This window comes from Cupressus sempervirens, chromosome 11 (assembly GCF_028749045.1).
Source record: "Cupressus sempervirens isolate cs-2001-9-10 chromosome 11, ASM2874904v1, whole genome shotgun sequence".
Classification (NCBI taxonomy): Eukaryota; Viridiplantae; Streptophyta; class Pinopsida; order Cupressales; family Cupressaceae; genus Cupressus; species Cupressus sempervirens.
Genome location: NC_143128.1, coordinates 572627987 through 572651026, shown reverse-complemented (window position 1 = coordinate 572651026; position 23040 = coordinate 572627987). Strand labels below are relative to the sequence as shown.

The following is a 23040-nucleotide window of genomic DNA, read 5'->3' as shown; positions in this document are numbered from 1 at the left end:
TGGCATTGCCAAAGTATAGTGAGCCATTTGTGGTTCAAACAGATGCATCCAACTATGCTATTGGAGGTGTTTTGATGCAGCACAGACACTCAATGGCATACGAGTCAAGGAAGCTATATGATAGGGAAAGAAACTACTCAACTCATGAGAAGGAGATGAAGACGAGAAAGAAAATACTCAGTTCATGAGAAGGAGATGCCGATGATTGTGCATTCTTTGTGAGATTGGTGACATTACTTGTTGAGAGTGCCATTTGTGGTGAAAACAGATAACATTAGTTCAACTTACTTCAAGACACATGCTAAGCTCATATCGAAGCAAGCGAGGTGACAATAGTTCCTTGCCAAGTTCAACTTGGAGCTTGTCTACAATCCAAGAAAACACAATGTCGTTGCAGATGTGTTTAGCAAGAAAGCTCAACTTGGTGCATTGCAGAACATAGGGGAAGGTTCTAGTCAAGTTATGATCTTTGAGGATGTACAAGATCAACTCAGTTAAGGTTTGGAAAATGATTCACAAGCACACCGATAGTACTCCAAGTCAGAGCTGGGAGGACGAGGAGATTTTCAATGAAGGATGCATGTTGTATTATGTAGAGGATAGATTGCATATTCCAAAGTGGAACGAGTTACACAATGAGTTGCTACATGAATGCCATGATTCGACCTAGGCAGAGCATCCAGGCCTGAAGCAAACAATGACATTGCTTTAAAGAGGATTTTATTGGCCTAACATGTGCAATAATCTTGAGTTGTATGTGAGGACTTGCCTAACTTGCCAACAAGATAGGTCAGTGAATATGCAACTAGGAGGTTTGTTTCGACCTCTGAGTTTTAGTAAGGCCATGTGTGAGTGTAAGCCTAGATTTCATTACACAATTGTCAAGTGTTGACGGATACTAAAGCATCATGCTGGTTATTGATTGGTTCAATATGTAGTGTTTGTTGCTTGTAAGCAAACATGTTCAACCGAGTTGGCGACAAAGTATTTCTTTAAGCATGTGGTGAAGAATTCAAGAATTCCACTCAACATCATGTCTGATAGAGATCTAAGATTCACTTCAAAATTCTAGTTTGAGTAGTTCAAGTTGGTTTGCATGAGTTTATTGATGAGCATAAGTTATCATCGTTAGGCTAATGGCTCGACCGAGCGAATCAATGTCGTGTTAGAGGATTACTTGCAACACTTCCTGGAGTCCGATCAGAGCAATCAGCCAAGATTACTTGTTGGGACTCAATTCAACTATAATTTGCAAATGAGTGGATAATTAAAGTTCTCTCCGTTTGAGTTGGCGATGAGACTATAATTCATGCTTCACATAGTCATGTGGGGATATTAGTGATTTGAAACTAATGCTATCGAGCTAGTGGTTTTGGAATGAATAAGTTGACATGGCTAGATATCACCTTACCAAGGTGGCAAACCACATGAAGAAATTCGCCAATGAGAAACGTAGGAAGGTTGAGTTCAATGTAGGACAAGGTTGTGTTACGTATGGATCCAAATTAATTTAAGGTACCTAAGGGTCTGAGTACATCATTGGTAAGGAGATGGGATGGTCCTTTTGAAGTAATGCAAAAGATTAGTCTTGTTGCATATAAGTTGAATTTGCCTTTGCATCTTGACGTGCATCTAGTTTTCCATTTTTTCAGCTTTGCACACATCATCTAGATGAGGAGGATTTGGCGTGGCATGTTCCTAACAAAGGTTCTACAAATGTGATAGACAATCCAAATTGGTGAGTTGGTCAAGAGTATTAGTCATGCATGCTAGCGGATGCAGGGGGAAGATATTTCGAAAGTTCTTGGTGGTTTTGGAAGGATTAGTTTGGCAAGAGGTGACATGGGAAAGAGGTGAGACTTGGAGAGTTGAAGAGAAAATCATGGAGTACCTTGAGGGCAACTCGTTACAATAGATTTGAGTTGTGGTGCAATAACATTCATTTATCTTTAGGTCGGAGGTGCATTGACGTCAAGGGTGTCACCACGAGTTGGGTGGGAGAGGGAGTAATGCTTGTGATTGAAGGGCTTATGTTGGGAGCTCGAGGTAATTGTTGAGCTTGATGATGCATTAGAATTGGGTGTGTAATAGTCCAATATTGATTTTCTTGGCATCGATCATGATCTACTGTGTTAAAACATTTGGATACGATTGGGCATGGATTGAGATTTGGATGAAGAAGTTCTTAGGTGAGTTGGAAATCTTGATGCGGTGATTTGTGGAAATAATTTTGTAGCAATTTGAGGTAGACCTCTCCACACATTACAGTAGTGTCTTCTTTATGAGCTATGCACAAACCATTATGGATGGTGATTCCAAGGCTACATTGTTTTGCAATGTTGAGGCATCATTGGGCGATTCCATGAGGAGAGAGATTTGCGATTGTAGAATTTTCTGAGCTATGCAATGGAGTGATTGGAAATCTAATAGTGCAAGATGTGTTCATTCTTTGATGAATTGCCAATAAGCAGAGATCAATGCGAAGGCTCAAAGCATTGAAATGGTGTGAGATGTTAGCATGATGATGGTGAATGGAGAGATTGTTGGAGTTAGAATGGTTGAATCATCATGCTTATGTTGTCATTGCTAGTGAGAGATGGTCTACATGTAATGGCTTGGCTACACGAGCAAGGATTGATCATATTGGCGGGATAGTGAAGTATGTAGTTTATCAATGAATAAACAATCAACAAGTATTTTTGATGTGCGCTAGTTAGGTTTATGTTTTCAAGTATGTGGTTGATAAGAATGGTATATTAGAGATAGATACCATAGTTGTTTGTATTTACCGGAAATAAGCACAGATGAAGATTTCATGTAATAAATAGGTTACACTCTAAAGAGTGGAGCAATTGATAGAATATTTTCTTTAGATTTGGTAATCTAGTAATTTTAAAGTCAAAGGATGGATTAGTTACCTAGTAAATTATGTTAGACCAGCATCATGGCAATGATTTCTATGTAACGACACTCAGTCATGAAATTTGAATTGCAATTGGAGGTTACTACTCATGAAATTTGAATTGCAATTGGAGGTGACTAAATGGTAACATGTTTAGGGTATTTCCATTGCCTTAAGTATAAAATGGATTGAAAGATCGATGTGTGTTGTTGGTGTGATTATTTTTGTTGTGGTTACAGTAAAAAAGACCATAAGTATGTTAGAAACAATTTAGTGCAGAGCATTGAACACAGATATATTCGATCTCTCATGCATTGAGTGCAATTATTAGAGCACTTTACACTTGTTAATTTTAACAGGTTAACAAGCAATATCCCTTAACCAGCTCACTCCTAACTAGGCGAGCAGGATCCTAATAGGTTTGAAACACAAATCCTCTAACAATGCATTCCTCTCAAAAAGAGTTTTAAATCCTCTAACCAATTAGATCCTAGGAGGTTCTTGTAACATCTCTGAACTGGGCTAAGAAATTTTTAACCAAGTATGCCCTTAACTTGGTGGATGTAATTGCTCTTGACAGGGCAAACTTATCACTTCAGTAGTGAGATTTGTGGTTACTAATTCCCACCATGGTTTTTCCCTCTAACCAAGGGTTTACACGTGAAAAATATTGGTGTTACTTTGTCTCTTGTGTGGATGCTTGATTTACTTTACTTGTATGTATTACTTTTCATTGCATGTTTCGTATTGTGGAAGATAATAGTTAAAGAATTTGAATTTGAGGTTGCATTAATTCACCCTCCTCCCTCTTAGTGTCATCTACCATTAAGAATTTGTATCAAAGCTTTGTTCCCTTGAAGAAGCCTAACAACTAGGGGAAGATCTTTAAGGCAGGAGTCAACTAGACATGTGAGGCAACTTGAGGACCCAACTTGTAGAAGCTAATGATGCAATTGAAAATTTGAAGGATCTACTCAAGAAGTCCAGGAACAAGAGGAAGGAGCTTTGTGATCAACTGGAAGAGTATAAGAATAGTGGATCCAAGGAAGCTACGACATTGGAGGCTTTATCACAAGAGAATGAGCAATTGCATGAGGAGAAGAAGAATATCAAGAGAGAGATGAAAGCTTTGTCCATCAAGATGGGTCGAGACATGGAAGCTTTGTCCATCAAGATGGGTCAAGAGATGGAAGCAGGGAAAGTAGTAGAGGATGCCCTAAAAGCCAAGGATCAAGCCTTGAAGAATAAAAAACACAAACTCTTCAAGTCTGAAAAAGAGGTTGGAACTTTTGCATGCGAATCTCCATGAGACTAATGAGGAGAAACAAGGACTCAAAGAGGAGCTTAATAATCCATTGATGAGTAGTGAAAGTCTGGTCAATGAGAACATGAGGTTGTAGGAAGAATTGAATGTTGTAAATGACTTGTTGAAGAGGTTTAAGGAAAGTTCCGCAAATCTGGATGAGTAGATCAAGAATTAAAGGATGCATGGTGAGACACATGGCTTAGGATATACTGATTATGAAGTTGGAGAATCCTTCGGATGCTAGAAGACTAAGCAAGATGCCAAGTCTCCACCAAAGGTGAACAAGTAAAGTCCTGATAAGAACGTTTATAAACTTGTTTGTTTCAAATGTCATAAGGTGGGACATACTGCAAATGGAAGTAGGAATAGACCTAGTTGTCCCATATGTTCAATTTGTCACGAGATGGGTCATTTTGCTAGGGTGTGTAGAAATAGACCTAATGTTTTTAATGGTCATTGTCACAATTGCAAAAAAATTGGTCATAGAGCTAATGAGTGTAGGACAAGGATGGATAATCAAAAAACATTTGTAAACCAACGAAGTTCTTATTTGAATGAGAACTAGTGGAGTGTTACATGTTCACAATGCCACAACTATGGTCACATGGACATAAACTGTAGGTTGAGGACTAACAAATGTAATGCTAGATCTGCTGGGTGACATGTTTCCATTGTTACAAGGTTGGATACATTGCAAGGTTCTACAGGTCAAGAAATAAAGGAAACCAACTAGTGAACCAAGTGAATAACAAGAAAGGAAAGCAAATTGCTATATTTGAGGAGACCAAAAATCATGAGTAAGATATGGGTTATGAAGGATGAGTTTTAGTCATTAGAAGGGTCTACATCTCCACTAGGTGCAAAGAATATTTGCAAACTAAGTTTGTATTGGCTTAGGAGGAGCTACGTTGTCAAATTAACTTCTTGACACCCTAGATGCATGTGTAGTAAGTTCAATCTTAATGTATAGATGCCATAGTTACACTGCCCTGGGGGGATAGGGGGAACGATAGAATGGGAGACAAGTTTCCAGAACGAGGGGACAAAGGGGCTTTAATTTAGGGACGGTGGGGGGACGGGAGGGGTTGTATATATTATACATGTGGTACTCAAAATGCTAGTTATGAAAAGATCTACTGCAATATAAGATATAAAGATGCAAAAGAGTAGATACTTGAACATTGCATTGAATTGGAACATCAAACATTGAACTTAAATAGTCGAATCAGCAAATAGTCAACACTGGGACATTCCCCCATCCTCAACGGAGGTGGTGGAATATGGTGGCGCCACTAGGGACAGGGGAACGAAGTCCCCAAGTCCTCAGTGCATCCCCGTCTCTGGGACGTGGGACAAAAAGGGGGGGACGCGTCCCTGTGTTACTATGATAGATGCATGATGATGTGTTGTGATATGCGATGAAGTTTGGTTGTAGTATGAGAAGTTTTACTCTATTGGAAATGAGATTTTTTAAGTTAAGCAATGCATAGTTTTGCTCAATTGGTTGCACATGAAATGCCGATGTGTGACATAAGATTAAAAGTGTTTTGGACTTTATTTTCCATTGACGCGTTCAAAGAGCTAGTGCAGAAGCTATCAAAGTGATCATTTGAGCAATTCAAGGTGATCTAAGCTACCAAGAGAAGAATTTGTTGGTGATTTAGTGCATAATTGTGTTGTGGTCAAGATTGCTTGACAATAACCCTAGTTTCAAGGGTATTAATCAAATCTTAAGTTTGAATATGTTTTCTAGAATCGTGATTACACTTGTTGTTGTGGATGATCCCGAGAGACCTCGTTTAGAATTCAAAAGACACCCCTTCAAGTCAATAGAGGTTGATCCAATAGGTGCATTATCTAGTGCGTCCTATGGTGTGATGTACATCATGGATTGTGAGAGCTTACATCCACTAGAAGTTGGAGAATCTTGGGGTAAGAACAATATTTGATCAATACAAGTAGCTCTATGATGACAATTTAGTGCTGAACGAGGACCATAAGGTTTTGGCTAATGAAGGATTGACGAACACTATGCATTTCCCGAAAAACTTTGAGGATGAGTAGATAAGATATGTTTTGAGCAGAGTTCATGATTAGTTCATGTGGTTGGACTGGTCATAAAAGATTACCAAGGAGGCAATCCATGTTATCATTGGATTCTGCACTACCGGTGAGGTGCCTACACTTAGAACAACACAACAAGTGAGCTCAACCGGTTGAACAAATCCAAATGGGATAGGAGAGCAATGACATTTAATGTAATGAATGAATTTCTAGTCTAGAAAAGAACTATATTCTAAAATAAAGTAGATATGAAAGCAATACTTGAAACCAAAGTACCAAAGTGAACATCTTTATTCCATTTCATGTGAAATTAACTGAAATAACATCCAACTAAATAACTGATTTCTATAATAATTACAAAAGAACTTAAATCATTACCATCAATTCTATGATATTTAATAATTACAAGAAAAAGTAATGCATAGTAAAGAATTGAAGAGGAACATACATAATCTAACTGAGGGGTCTCATACTGTTGTGCAAGTCTCGACTTTTGGATAAGAGGAGAAGCATTAGCTTAGGCTTAACCTCCCAACCATGGACATCATCCAAGCAATACTGGTGTTTAGAATGTCCGCTCAGTAATAGACGAGCGTGCCTGATTAATTGGCACCATCGACATCATGTGATCTATAGAAGGCAAGCATGCCTTTAACGACCTTGGCTAGGGCTTTTGATGGGTTTATGATATGCGATCACCATTGCTCGACTTGACAACAAGGTATATGAATTGGACAAACATGAGCTTACTGGAAAGATCTTTAAGTTTAAGTAAATAAGTTATCATGATAATTCTGATTTTTGTTCTTTCTCTTTGCAAGAATCCCTTTCACCTCTTCACCCCCTTTTATTGGCCATCTAGCCGAAGAGTCCTTGGTATTTGATCATTAATGGAATCCTTCCATTATCAATTCATTGCTGATACTCAACTGATGCAAAGATGATAATTCATTATTGGTGTTAAGCTGTCTTTGTGACTCGAAGACCTCACTGTAAGAAATGGTTTTTCATAACAAAAACAAAGACAATTTATAAGGAGACTCATTGAATAGATAACTGAATTCCTTTTCATATGACATTAACCATATCAATGATCAACTAAAATAATTAGTTTCACGATTAACTGAAAGTAATTGTATCTATGATCAACTAAAATAACTAGATTAATGATTAACTGAAAATAATTGTATCTATGATCAACTGAAATAACTAGATTAGCGATTAACTGAAAATAACTATATCCACAATCAACTGAAATAACTAGATTAATGATTGACTATCTTTTCTACATACAAGTAAGTAAATGCTTATCATGGAAAGAAGAAAAAAAACATAAAAATATCATTTGGTTGGTCTTTAGCTGGTTGTGCAAGCCTTGGCTTTCGGTAAGAGAAGCATTGACTTAGGCTTAACCTCCCAACCTTGGACCATACTTATCCGCACACAAGCTATTGAGTTAGAAAGACCCTCCCTACCCTAGGATCAAGCTTGGGATATTTTTCATCCAACCACTTGAGCCTCTTGGTGTTTAGAATGTTTGCACAGTTATGGACGGACATGTCTGCATAATTGACACCACTGACATCAAGTGATCATTAGATGACAAACATGCCTTTAAACTACCTTGGCCAAGGCTTTCTAATGGGTTCAATGACTTGATCACCACCATTTGACTTGACAATAAGAAACATTATTAGCGACGAGCATGAGCTATTAAGTAAGATTTATTTAATTAGATTTAATGTATCAAGTCTAATTTCACTTTCTTTATGCTTGCAGATTTCATCTCATCTCTTCACCTTTTCCATGGCTAAACAACTAGTGAGTCCTAGGTGTTCGAAATTTCAGAGCAACTGACTCTTATTGATTCATGAAGATTATATACTTCCAACATTTCACAATCTGTGATTACATGATTATGTTCTTAAAAAAAATAATTGCAGAAATAACTATCATCCAATTCCAAGGTCTATTGGCAAAGATAACTTATGATTCCATGTTATAGACACTTCACTATGCTTATTAGTAAGCAACTCCCTAGAGTTATTTAGTTATAAATGAGGATAATCTATAGCTGTAGCTATGGAAATCGATTTGTAAAAACATTGGAATAACATTGATTTGGAAATGATTATCACATGTCCTGATATAAATCTAGAACTATTTGAAGTCTTGCTAATCAATTGGTAATCAGCTCTTCTTCGGTTGCTTGTAGACTTAACCACAGTGTATAGATAAACACTCAAATCCGTAGTAAGGAAAGAGCATATACGACAGACTGTAATAGAATGACATTGCTTATGAAATGAAAAAGGTCTTCGAAATGGTCTTGCAAATATTCAATGGATTTATAGCAGAGTAACAATTGTGAGGGAAGCCGGAATAAGCAAGGAAGAATGCGATATTGAAAAAGAATGGGAATGTGTGCTCTTGCGTCTTTGTCTCTCTCGACTCATGATATAAAAAGGTTTTAAAATGACTCTTTGGCTTTCGTAACTTAAAGAATATTTGTCAATTAAAAACGACAAGTGTTCAATTGGTTTCAAACAAGGAAAAGAATAAAAGATGGAAAAAGAGTTGGAAGGTTATAATTCGAAAATTATTATGATTTATATTTATATACATACATGTAAATATATTGGTGAGGTGGCATCATTTTATTATAAGAAAATAATATGATGTTGTCACTTCATCTTTATATCTATGTGTATGTACATAGTTATATATTATAATAATATGATGAAAGATCATTTAAAATTGTTTGAGGTACGTATTATATTTTAATTAAATTATTTTATGTTTCTTGAATTATTTATTTAATAGCTCATGCAGGTCCTACAAATGTATCTTGAGTTCAATTTTTTACGTCCTTACCAAAAAAGTTTAAGGTCATCCTATTAATCCTGTTGACTGGACTAAGCAAGTATCCCATTCCATTGATCCTGTTTAGCAATGCTTCCCCCCTTCATCTTCTTCTACAATCACCCGTGAAACACTTCCACCATAATAACAGTTCCATAATAATTTTCATATAAACATTTAAAAGACTTTAAATTATTAACCATAATTTCAAAATCAAGCAACTGCTAAACATCATATAACAATAATGATTAACGACCATCTTCATTAATAGTTAATACAACGGATATAAATAACTACCTACTTCACATGATCATGAAAGAAAAATCTATTAAATCCAACGACTATGAGCAATTTTAAAACTAGGTTAAAATTTGGGATGTAACACTCACTCTTGTTTACTCAAAAATCTGTATCATTAGAAGTGAAGGACAAACTGTTCAAAGATAAGAGACACACATTGCATATTTGATCTGGTTTTGATATGAAACAGTTCACCATAGATATTGAATAAAATGAGAAAGTTCTGTACTAAACTGAACATTATTTTATCGATTTGTATCATAGATATTCTTTGATGAAGAACACTGGCATATTTAAACCAATACTTGCATCGATTTTCAGACATATATAAAAGATAAGAGCAGAGATCTACGTAACCAGATCAATGATAATATGAATCAGGTAGTCCCGACTAGTCGGCTCACAATGTTTTGAACAGTAGAAGGCCAAGCTGATGTCTGATACAGAGTTCCGGTATATAGCAATGCTTGGTTTCACATCCAGTGATGGGAGCCAAAGAATAAAAACGAATAGAAAGAGGGAGCCAAATGGAAAGAATAAGGTGAATGGAAGAAGAATAGAGTCGGATATATTTCTTGGCAAAGAGAGAAGATTTAAACTTAAGCCGTGGCCAAAGATGGTAGTTAAAACAAGATCATCGGTTTCTTGGTTCACCGATTCAAAAATAAGAAAAAGGGGCGGCAAGTGTATTCAACATCTCTCATAGAGACTTATAATTTAAAAACAAATATTGAAGGACTCCTTATTAAAAGAAGGAATCAATAATTATATATATATATATATATATATATATATTTTTTTTTTTTAAAATTTTAAAATTATATCGTCATACTATTATGTCCAAGGTCATACATATTGGATACGCATATCTATATACGTGCATAATTTGGAGAATTATGAATTATGATTTATCTTAACTTCATATCCTCCTGATGTATATATATGCATGTATACATTTATACATATGTTAATAGAGACAAGCTTATCATACTGGCATCATACCTTTATACATATGTGCACACACACACACACACACACACATGTATATGTATATGTATATGTAAATGATGAAGGTGCCAACATAGAACAACAAAGGTACGAATTTTGATTATGTTTAAATATACAAATGTTTTATATGTTGCCCAAGTAGCTCATGCGTGTCCAATGTATGTACCCTGTTATGCAGTTGCTAGGTCCTTGCAAAGGTAGTTAGAGGCCATACCTGTCGATCGGATCAATGGACTAAAGTAGTGCCCCATTTCGTAGATCCCATTTAGCAATGCTTTCTCTCCTTCGTCTATTCCTAGAACCACCCGTGCAACATTTCCACAATAATAACAAGTTCTCCCATAATAAATCAATACTGACATATAACACAGATAGTTGCAAAAATAGTTAGCTACCATCATCCAGTAAACAAGCAACTGCTAACTACCATCATCAAACATATGACAAATAACGGCTAACTACCATCATCACTAAGCAATTATACATAATAATTGTTAATAACCAAGTTCATATGAAACAACGGTTAATTATAACTACCCTTTTCACATGATCAAGGAAAACAATAGTTTTTAACTAATCATCTCAATGGCTATAATTTATTTTTAATTAGGTCAAAATTTTGGGATGTAACAGTTAATGACAACATTGATCCGTTGGTAAGATTTGCTTCAATGAATATTGGTTACAAAATGTTTCAATCAAGTAGAATGAATAACTACTAACAACTACTATTCTTATTGCATTTAAAATTGTAAAGGAGGATATTGATTTTGATCTACGTGAAGCGATGAGAGAACATTTGTATTTCAAATTGGAGAAGACCAAAAGTAATAAGCTACAACCTTTTAAGTATGGTCAAGTGCTAATGGGTTTTTTCTTTAATCTCCAAAACTTCTATCTTGGTGTTGGTAGCATGGCATGGTCAAAAGATACAGTGACAATTGTTCAACTAAAGAACTGCATTAAAATGCTTGGTAGCAGTTTCACTAGTGATATATGGGGTTATTTCAAAAGTTTCTAGAAAGGATCTCCTCAAAAGTAAAGATGTAGTTTGTTTCATGGTTAACATTGATACTGTTTTTGATGGAAGCACCTGAACCTAAAACTTCATGGGTAATGCCAATGGGCTATGAAGTTGAAGATATTGATAGCTTATGTGGAGGCCTTACTCTCCAAACCAAAAGATTTGGAACATTTGATAAGAAGGATAGAGAAGTGTTTAGTCAATTACATCAATCCATGATTGAGAAGTAAATAAGAAAGGAGGTAGAGCAATATGCAATTAAACATGGGCTTACCAAAGAGGAAATTGAAAAGGCAATATCTCAATATTGGGTGCAACAAGCTGGCATATCTGCTGCTATGGCACAACAAGAAGTTGAAGTCTAGATCTCCAACAACCGACAAAGCCTAAACTTGGAGACAATTTTAAAGAGTGACTGTAAAGAAGGAGAAGGTCACACCACTAACCAAGTTACACATACAGATTAGAGAGAAAGCTATGAAGGCTTATAAGCCTGAGTCTACCAAAGGAAAGCAAGTATTTGAACCAGTAAAGGACACTGGAAAAAGAAAGAAAGAAAATACATGAAGGAAGAAAATTGATGATCCTAGTGAGGAAGAAAACACAAAATCTAATGAAGGCCAGCAAAAAATGAAAGCAAGTGGAAAGAAATCAAAGATCGTTGGTGATCCCACAATGAAGCCTACACAAATTCACATGAGTAAGTATGATGTCGGTAATAAGATTGTTGATCAAGCTAGGAATTTTGGTATTTTGGTTAATGTAAAAGCCAAATACCAACATCTCTGTATGATAAACTAGAGGCTAGATGGAAGTTTGCACTGAAACAGGATAAGGAACTCATTGAATATGTCTTAGTGCAACTTCAATCAGAGTTGTCATCATAAGAGATTAAAGAATTCTTGAGAAGACAAGACCGTCTTTTAGACCAAGAAGAGGTCAACAAGACTACTGAATAGTGAAACACAATCAATCCAAGATGAGATTAAGGTTATATTAAAGAAGTTCTTAGGACTGGTGGAACTGGGAAAGGAAGAAGTCCAAGTGGTTAATGATGAATTGGAACTAGAGGAACAAGAGCATCCAAAGGCAATTCATACTAATGTGGGATGGGATATTGGTGGTGTAGAGGTCACGTTGATGACATTGATATCCCTAATGCTCCAGAAGAACCAATGGAAGTACTGACAATGACTGGCATTGATCAAGTGATGGAAGAATTATTGGTTGATGATAGTACAAAGAATGCTCCTACCAGGGAACAATGCAGGTAACAGTGGAAGATGTTACCGAGAATGTTGAGAGCAAGGATGAACAAGCACAAAAAGGAATATGTGGATTGAGGGAGATAAGGAGAAGCCAGAAGAAAGTGGGTACTGTAGATAAAGGGAAAGAGCAGGAAGTCATAGAAAAAACCCTATTTTTGCTGAAGAAAAGTTCTGATGATGATGAAGATGACACACTAGCTCTACAAGGGCACATAGATCTGAGCACAATGAGCCCTACTGAAATAATGAATATGGTTCTGGCTCTTTTGTCTAAAGTCAAAAGAGATCGGGAGGAGGCAAAAATAAGTTTTTCTGTCAAGGATTTATTGTCATACTTAGTGCTTGAAGCAAGATATGATGAGAAGCATACACCTACAGAGCAATTAGGTTACTTATTGACAGCTGCAGGAGATCAAATGATATGTCTTGAGGATGCAACTATGAAGAGTATGCAGAGAGATTATGTAAAGAAAAGGTCAGAAAAGTTGGCACAATGAATTATACTTGACAAAAGATCATTGACTGATGAAGTCAATCATGTTAAGGATAAGAAGAGGTGTGAAGCTCGAAAAGGGCTAAGGCTATTAATAGCAACTTTTGATCAAATCAACTAGTCTGCTACAAGATTTGGACAGAAGTAAACATTGTAAACAATAAGCTCAAAACTTATAGTAATGAAAAAGAAAAAAGAAAAAGTAAATGGATGGATTTGTATAGCCAACTGGACATGAATGGAACATTTTGCAAAAAGGAGTTAAGGAAGCAGAAGTGGTATTAGCTTTCCTTGATACGAGCACAATGGATGCCTTGGAGGAGCTAGCCTATTCGATATGTGGTCAGATAGTGATCATTGAAAATCTCAAGAAGACACGGGTGATTGATCTACAAGTCCTAAAGGCCAAATTTGAAGAAGTATTCAAGACATGATGCTAGTGAAAATTTTGTACCAGGGAGTAGTATGTATAAATGTTGTAGTAAGAAGGTTTGCTGATCAGCTAAGGAGGAGTTACATATTGGTTAGTACTTGTTTTGTTAGTTTTGTTTTTTCACACTTAGTCAAAATTTTCCCTAGGTGTTGGCATCAATGCCAAAGGGGGAGATTGTTGAAGTCAAAATGGTTGAATCGTCATACTTGTGTTATCATTGCATGCCACATAATGGTCTACAGGTAATGGATCAGCTATACTGCCAAAAGGATTGACCAGATTGACTGTATAGTGAAGTATGTAGTGTGTTGGTGAATAGATAGTCAATCAAAGTACTTTACATGTGCAGTAATCAGATCTATGTTTCCCAGTATGTGGTTGATAGGGAAGGTACATCAAAGGCAAATATTTCTATTTCCAGAGTTGTATCTACCAGAGATGAGCACAAATGGAGATTTGATGTAATAAACAAGTCACTGTGAACAAAGCAATCGACAAAATATTTTGTTTAGATTCGATAATCCGGTAATGTTAAAGTCAAAGCATGGATTAGTTACTTAGCAATCTGTGTTGGGTCAATATCATGTCATTAATTTTAATGTGATGGCACACGCTTATGAAATTTGAATTGCATGTGGAGTTGACTAAATAGTAACACGTTTAGGGTTTTTTCGACGACTTAAGACAAGTATAAAATGGATCAAAAGATCAATGTGTGGTAACTATTGGTGCGATTATTGCTGTTGTGGTGACAATACAAAAGATTAAAAGTGCGTTAGAAGCAATTCAAAGCAACACATTGAGCAAGGATATATTGGGTCTGTCATGCATTGAGTGCAATTATCAAATCACTTTACACATGTTGATTTTAACAAGTTGACAAGCAAAATCTATTAACCGGTTCACTCGTAACAGGGTGAGTAGGATCCTAATAGGTCTGAAGCACAAATTCTCTAACAAGCTGACTCTTAGAAGGAGGTTTAATCCCCTTAATCGGGCAGGTCCTAACAGGTCTTTGTAACAACTCTTAATTGGGTAAGACACTCTTAATTTGGTATGCCCTTAACTGGGTGGATGTAATTTCTTCTAACAGGGAAAACTTATTACTATAGTAGTGAGATTTGTGGGTACTAATTCCCAGAGTGGTTTTTCCCTTTGACCAAAAGTTTCCACATGAAACATATCGTTGTTACTTGTATCTTGTGTGGATGCTTGATTTACTTTACTTCTATGTATTACTTTTCGTTGCATGCTTAGCATTGTGGAAGATAATAGTTAAAGGATTTGAATTGTGGTTGCACTCATTGATGTAAAAATCGCCTGAGAAGATTAATCGCCTAGGCCTGAAAAAGTTTAATCAGGAAAAATTGGGAAAAAATCAGGGAAAAAATCAGGAACTAAAAAACCACTAAATTTTAATAAAAAAATGCGATTTTTTTATAGAATTCAATGTTTTTTTGCATCTAATGACTTAATTACTAACAATGCATAAGAAACAATCATGTTTAGATATATATCAATGCAAAAAGAGTTATTAATCAGTAAATTACTAACAAGTAAGTAGTGACAAGTTGTAAATTACTAACAACTAACAAGTTCACAACACATGAGAAGTATTCTCATAAATAAAGTGTGAAATGTAAAGAGTTCAAATAAGCACATCAACATGACTACAAATAAGTACAAATGTCAAATACAGGACTACTTCTTCCTCTTCCCAGTCGCTTTACTAGCGAGTGCGGGAGAGGGTAAAGCTCTAGAACTAGAACTCCGCAAGGTTTGTGCCCGTGTTTGTGTCTGTGCCAATGCAGGAGATGGTGTAGCTATAGAACTAGATGTCGGTAGCTCCACATTCGCTGCGCGCAAGATGTCAAGGTCCTCTGCAGTAAGCTCAATGTCATCATCCTCATCATTGCCCTCCTCGATGTCATCCAAATCGATGTCATATCCAGTTCCACCCCCTTCCTCCTCCGCAGCCTCCTCCACGGCCTTCCTCTCCAAATTGGAGATGTCCTCCTGTGTAAATAAGGGAGCCTGCTCCTGTGCTGTCCGATCATAATGAGGATCTATCTCATCCAAATCGATTGGCCCAGGAGGATCTTGTTGTGCCTTTGTCATGCGCAATTTAAGATTATATTGCACATAGACCACCTATTTCTCTTTTTTGTGTGGATGGCCTCAAACAAACTCCAGTTGCGCTCACAATGTGATGCGTTGCAAGGCTGTGATAGGATTTTGAGAGCAAATTTTGCAAGATTTGGAGTGCTTGCACCCCAAGCGGTCCACCAAGCCATTGCATCACAAAAATTGTACAAGTTAGAAAATACTAATAGACAACAAAAAGTGAAACATAAATGTTAATTTAGCATTTGAGATTCAGAAGTTTGCAAATGTATTACCTGGGGTTTGTGTAAGCCTTGCTCTCTTGCAGAGAGAAGTGGAGAACACCTTGCCCCCTGCTGAAGTGAAGATCTCCTGCTCAGCGATGATTTTATCTCTTGTTTCCTCGCTGGTTACCATCTTTTCGACGCACTCACTTAGGCCTTCGATGACTTCTCCATCAGGATCTGCATATGTACCATCAACCCTAATACCAAAAACCAAAAACAAATAAGTCTTGCAATTTTAGTACACACCCAACACCCTACGAAAGCAAAATGAACTCAAGTCTTCGTTAACTTAAATTTGAGTAAGAATGAGCTTACGGTATACCTAAAACGTGGGTTGAGGAAATATCCTGCTGCATGAATGGGTTGGTGGAGCTGATTATGCCACCTTCTATCAATGATCTGCCAAATGGGTTCATATTTGATGCTTTCCCCCTTGTAGTAATTTTTGACAGATTCTTTGGCCTTGTCCATGGCCTCATATAGTTCACCCACTGGCGTTTGGTCTCCATCAACCAAACGCAGAACTTTGACTAAAGGTTCAGACACCTGCAATATAAATTTGAAATTAGTTGACATGTTACAAAATTATTATTTACTTGAGTTACAACTTAGTATGTTATAAAGTTGTAAAGTGTAAACTAAAACTTAAAGTTTTGTAGTTACCTTTACTATTTCATCAGCCTTATCTTCAAAATATTTATCAAACACAATCCGCACAACATTCTCTCCTTCACTCTTCTTTGAAAATGTGGAAGCAAGCCATTTTTTGGAAACAAACATTTGCTTCAAAGAAGCCAAATTATCGAGAATGCTTTGCAATGTCAAAAAAATCATTGCAAACCTTGTGACGATGGGCATGACAATTTCGTTGCCATCAGTGTGCTCTCTCATCAGGCTAAGGACCCATGGGTGATTGTATATGTATTTTTCCACCCGCCTTGCATCCTCCACAATTGGAGTGACCCACTCAAGTTTGCCCATGTCCTCCAAAAGAAGGTCAAGGACATGTGCTGCACATGGGGTCCAAGAGAGAGTGGGGTGCCTCTGCTGTAGGAGTTTTCCTGCCAATTGTAAAAGCAAATACTAATTAGTTTCCAACTTTTCAAAAATATCAAACTATTAAAAATTCTTGTTGTGAAATTCACAATGCACATGCAACATAAAATTACGGTTTACCTGCTGATACATATGCAGCAGCATTGTCTGTGATGATTTGCACCACATTTTCAATGCCAATCTCTAAGACCATGTTCTCCAACATCAATGCCAATGTCTGAGCATTTTTTACCTTGTTGGAGGCATCGATTGATTTCAGGCACACCACATTATCATTACAGCAGGCCAAAAAATTAATTATGGTCCTGCTCTTCCCATCCGTCCACCCGTCAGAAAGAATGGTGCAACCAAATTTTGTCCATTCTTGTTTCTGTTCCTCAACAAATGCTTTGGCCCTCTCAACAGCATTTCCAATAAGCCTAAAAAAACAAAATTTAGTTATGTCTTAGATTCTTAGTAATTTAAAATTGATTTAGACTTTAGTAATCAACATTCTAATTTCTAGATAAATTAATTAAAATTTAGAACTAAGTAAAAAGTTAAAAATTAAAAGGAAATTGAGTGTAATAAAATTATTCGCTTACCTGCCACCCAACACAAAACGAGAAGGGGACTTGTACCCCTTTCCTGCAACTGTCAACCCTGTGGCCAAAGCCTCCCAATAGGGACTGTCAACAACACTAATAGGAAGGTTGTTGAAAACCCAGAAATCTGCTAGTGCATTGTCCAACTGGTCATGGACCTCCTTAGTCCATCTAGTGGCCTCTAATGAAGGTTGTGCACTAGGTGTGTGCCTCATCACAAAATAGCTCCCTATCCCAGAAGCACCTGCTGATCCTGATGGTGTAGAAGTGCTAGGAGGTGTAGGAGTGGGAGTGGGAGCAGAACTCGTTAAAGAAAAACCACCCTGTTTGCAGACACGCGGCCCATGATAAGAGCCGGCCATGCTCTCAATGGCTGCCTCGTCCTCTTGAACATCAACGAAACTGCCCTGGGTCTCTGCTATGGCTGCCCTGACATGCAATTTATTCCACTCTCTTTGCAATTTTTTGTGCTCTCCAGTTGCAAGCAAGGCATTTGCAAACCTTTTTATTTCTTTTGTTGTACTCTCACAAGGATTCATATCATGTTTTGAGATCCCTGCGATGTGATATTTGAACCGGTAAATGCCCCCGGATATTACTTTTTCACATCGAATGCAAATCACTTTGGTTGGTTCATCGGGTGCTTCATAGGCATATTTCCATGCCTGATCTCTCGCATTCTTTGGCCTAGTGCCAATGTAGCCTGAGGGGCATGGAGTCAATGGCCATTTGTTTGCCATTTAAAACTGCTGCGGGCTGCCTATACATACAAATTTAAAAAAAAAACTATAAATAAATTATAACAAGATCAAAGTTAATAGTTAAACAAAGAATTCAAGCAACATTCCAATAACAACGCCAATAAATTGAAATCCAAATAACATTCAAACAAACTAGCTGCTAGGGTTTCAAATTTTTAAAAAAGTGCAAATTTCTAGCATAAATTCAATCTAGAAAGGAAAAAAATGCAAATGAATGCATTTAATCTTGCTTACATTCATCAAATGCATTCCTAACTAATTAGGAATGTATTTTTATCCATTTACATGCAAGAAAAAAAATACAATCTCTTGCAAAAATAAAAAACAAAGATTCAAATTGCTTACCTAGTAACGAAGAAATCGAATCAAAAGGCCTCCAAATGCACTCGATTCCACCTGTTTCTTGCCAAGAACTCCTCCTCTATCCTCTCCTCTCCAAAATGCCCTAAGCAATGTAAAAATAGAATGAAAAAAATGTGTTTTTTCGTCACTTTATGTGACTGCCGGGCGCGGGTGATTTTTTTGCAACAAATCGCGATTTTTAGGCGATTTTTTAGGCGATTAATCTGCAATTTTTTGGAAAAAAATCTGCAAAAAAAAATTTGCGATTTTTGGGGCGACTAAATCGCCGGCCCCAAAAAATCGTGATTTTATCTCGTATCGCCGATTAATCGGCGATACTCACATCTATGGTTGCATTGATTCAACCCCACCCCGCACCTCCCCCCACCCCCCTCCTCTTAGTGCCATCTAGCATTAACATATCGATGACGAAGTTCCTAGGTCAATTGGAAATTTCAATGCAATGATTTGGGGACATCATATTGTGGTGATTTGAGGTAGGCCTCTCCGCATATTACGGGAGTGTCTTCTTGATGAGCTATTGGAAAACCGTTATGGATGGTGATTCCAAGGCTGCATTGGTTTGCAATGTCAAGACATTATTGGGTGATTCCACGATGAGCAAGATTGGCAATTGCAGATTTTTTTGAGCCATGTGATGGAGTGATTGGAATCCATTGGTGTGAGATGTGTTCGTTCTTTGATGAGTTGCCAATAAATAGAGATTGATGCGAAGGCTCAAAGCATTGAGAGTGAAGGTGAGCGATTGGGAGTGGAGGCAAACAAAGTACTTGATTGTTTGCAGTGATTTATGACAGAGTTGGGAAGCTGGATTGGTTTGTAATAAATCTGGCCAAGTCTTGTTTTAGCTTGGATATATACTTGGGACAATTTATGTGTTGTTCAATGCAGGCATTGTTGATGGAGCTCAACCTGCAGTTGACACGACTTGACTTTGTATTGTAATTCAGGTGTTGGAATGATAAAGGATTTTGTGTTGCCCCTCTTATCTGTATTGAGTTGAATTGTTGCATTGGTTTCTTGACAATATTAAGTCTTTCCCTGCTGCATTGAAACGATCCATGTTGGTGAGGCGTAGTCTGGGATCAGACTTGTACAGACTTCAAGTTGATGAGGGTGAGCTGAGTGCCAGTTCTGCATGGGTTTTATTCTGGGCCTGTGACTAGAGTGTAATGTTATTTTGTATTGGGGCCCATTAAAGGGAAATTTTCAGATATAGAAGAATTTCTGTATCATATTCAGCTAATATTTCTGTAAGAATTTGCCACAGGGCAAAATTCACCCAAGATCAAGGAACTCAAACATAAGTACAAAATAAACCAGAGTATGATCAAAATAACAATATAGTATTCAATTCAATTGATGTACAAGTACACTAGGAGTGCTTGTATATAAAGGCCTCTAGAATGCTTCTAGAATGTCTAGGAGTCAGCACATTGGTAAGTCTTACAAGCAAGCACATGTCCACCAGGAGTGGATTATCCTTCATTAAGCACAGGAGTAAATGCAATTATGAGAGGATAAGCCTACAAAGGTGGAGCACGAAAAATAATGTTGTAGACACCATGTGCTAAATTAGAGTTGCTTACTTCTGTGTTGTCAACATGACAACTCATAAAAGTATGCAAACTCCTAAGTGTCAACCTAATAAATAATAAAATAATGCATTGACCTAAGTAAACCTAAGTAAAGTGTAAATAGTGAATACTTATCTACACCAACACCCCTCCTTAAGTGCAACTTAGGGGAATGCACTTAAGCTCACAAATGCATGATGGGTCTCGACTATGAGGCCATGTTAGGTACCCATTACAAAAGCAATGCTCTACATACAATGATGCAATGCAATCTCTCATAAAGTAGAGAAAGAGGGAAAACCTCATGGGAAAAACCCTCCTCCAAAAAAAGAGATAAGTACAATAAAGAAGATGAGAGAGAAGAAGACCCCAAATGAGGAAAAGATCCCTTCCAGAAGAAAGAAGAGAGAAGTCAAGGGACTCCCCTTTCCTCAATATCCAACACCCCCAAGAGATCTCGCAAATGAATATACTTGACCTCAGTGAAGGGTTTGGTGAAGATATCTGCGACCTGCTTTGCTGTAGGACAATACTGTAATGCAATGATTTGCTCATGTATCAACTCTCTGATGTAGTGCATATGAACCTCAATATGTTTGGTCCGCTGATGCTGAACTGGATGTTTAGAGATCTCAATAACACTCTGATTGTCGCAATGTATGACTGTAGGTTTGAGTAGATCAAATCCAAACTCCTCTAGGATGTGCTATAACCAAAGAGCCTTTGTAGCTGCATTGATAGTTCCTCGATACTTAGCTTCAGTTGAAGAAAGAGCAATGTTATTTTGCTTCCTACTCTGCCAACAAATGGGGCTAGAACCAAGGTGACAAATGTAACCTGAAGTAGACTTGCGAGAATCTAGATCCCCTACATAGTCTGAGTCTATATATCCAACCAGCTAAAGTCCTGTACCTGCTGCATGATGTATCTCATGTGTATGTGTATCTTGTATGTAGTGCAAGATGCGCTTGGCGGCCTTCCAATGAAGCTCATGTGGCTCTTGCATGAAGCGAGAAACCATGCCAACTGCAAAAGCTATATCAAGGCGAGTATGTGTTAAGTAGATGAGACTCCCAACCAACTGTTTGTATAATGTAGCATCAACAAGTGGAATGGTACACTTGGCCTCTAACTTGACACCTGAAAGAAAGGGAGTAGGAGCAAGCTTACAGTCACTCATGTGAAATCGAGAAAGCAAGTCAAGTGCATACTTGGGGTTGAGAAAGTGTGATCCCTGCTGAAGACTGTGTGATCTCAATACCAAGGAAATAATGTAGTAAACCCAAGTCTGTCATAGCAAATTTGTCTTGCAAAGAGGTCTTGACACTAGCAATGATGGATGAAGTATTTCTTGTAATGATCAAGTTATCTACATAAAGCATGAGTATCAAGTGTGAGTCATCCTTCTGAAGAATGTAGACATTCGAATCAGAATGACACCTGGTGAATCCTGCTGAGAGTAAGAAGGAATCCATCTTGGCATACCAAGCCCGAGGAGCCTGCTTAAGACCATAGATAGACTTCTTCAGTCTGCAAACCATAGTAGAATCCTGTATGAACCCCTGTAGCTGCTCCATATAAATTTCCTTGTGAAGATCATCATTCAAAAAAGCACTCTTTACATCCATCTGATGTACAAACCAACCATGAGCTGCAACAATAACTAGTGTCAAGTGAATGGAGTTCATCTTGGCGACTAGTGCAAAAGTCTCTGTATAGTCAATACCAAGAACTTGTGAGAAACCTTTGGCAACTAGTTTGGCCTTATGCTTATCCACACTTCCATCCGCTGTAAATTTGGTTCGATAGGTCCACTTACATCGAACCAACTTTCTTCCCTTAGGAAGGGGAACTAAGTCCCAAGTGTTATTTTTCATCAAAGAGTTATATTCTTCCTCCATAGCCTTGTCCCATTCAGGAATCCCTGATGCTTCCTTAAATGTTTGTGGATATGAAGCAATGGCAATATAAGCATGTGGAAATGATTTGTGCTATGACCTTGTACTCCGAGTGTTTGAAGGATTTCCCACCAATGAACCTGCTGAACCAAGGGTTTGCTGTGCCCAACGAGGTTTAGTGGAAGAAGAAGGAATGTCCTCAACTGTTTGTGGACCTGTGAAGGTGGTGTCTTGCGAGTCAAAGTTAAAGGAATCTCATCCTCCGAGTCACTATCATCACTATGATCACTTTCCACGAAGGAGGAAGGAGGAGTTGAAGAAGCCAAACTCGGACAAGTTTCTTCAAAGTGAACACTCCTCTCAAAAAAGATTTCATGTGTCTCAGGATCCATGAGTTGGTATGCCTTAAGATGGTCAGGATATCCAACAAATATACATGGTTTTCTTTGAAGTTCTAATGCCTTTCGCTTTTGTGGAGGTTTTCTTGTCCATGGCGGACAACCAAAAACTTTAAAGTGCTTTACACTTGGTTTTCTTCCACACCAAGCCTCAAAAGGTGTAATTCCATCTAAGGCCTTACGGGGACTTCTGTTTTGGATGTAATTGGCACAACACATGGCTTCTGCCCAAAACACTTGATCTAAAGACTTATGTTGAAGCATACAAGTGGTCATCTCTTTAAGGGTTCTATTCTTCCTTTCAGCAATACCATTCTGCTGTGGCGTGTAGGCAACTGAATGTTGAAGATCAA

The 23040-nt window shown here is 37.5% G+C and overlaps 2 protein-coding genes across 3 annotated transcripts in view; one reads left to right on the top strand and one right to left on the bottom strand.

Moving 5' to 3' along the window:
- The window catches only part of LOC149530929 (putative pectinesterase 53), an 83357-nt gene that overhangs the window by 45898 nt on the left and 14419 nt on the right, over window positions 1-23040 (top strand). The gene's annotated exons all lie outside the window — the stretch shown is intronic.
- LOC149530930 (uncharacterized) lies at window positions 16948-20417 on the bottom strand. The gene is made up of 2 exons (XM_089809337.1): window positions 17691-20417; window positions 16948-17525 (listed from the first exon to the last, which is right to left on the bottom strand). Exons 1-2 carry the CDS (start codon window positions 18428-18430, stop codon window positions 17216-17218), a joined length of 1050 nt encoding a protein of 349 aa, XP_089665463.1. The 5' UTR covers window positions 18431-20417; the 3' UTR covers window positions 16948-17215.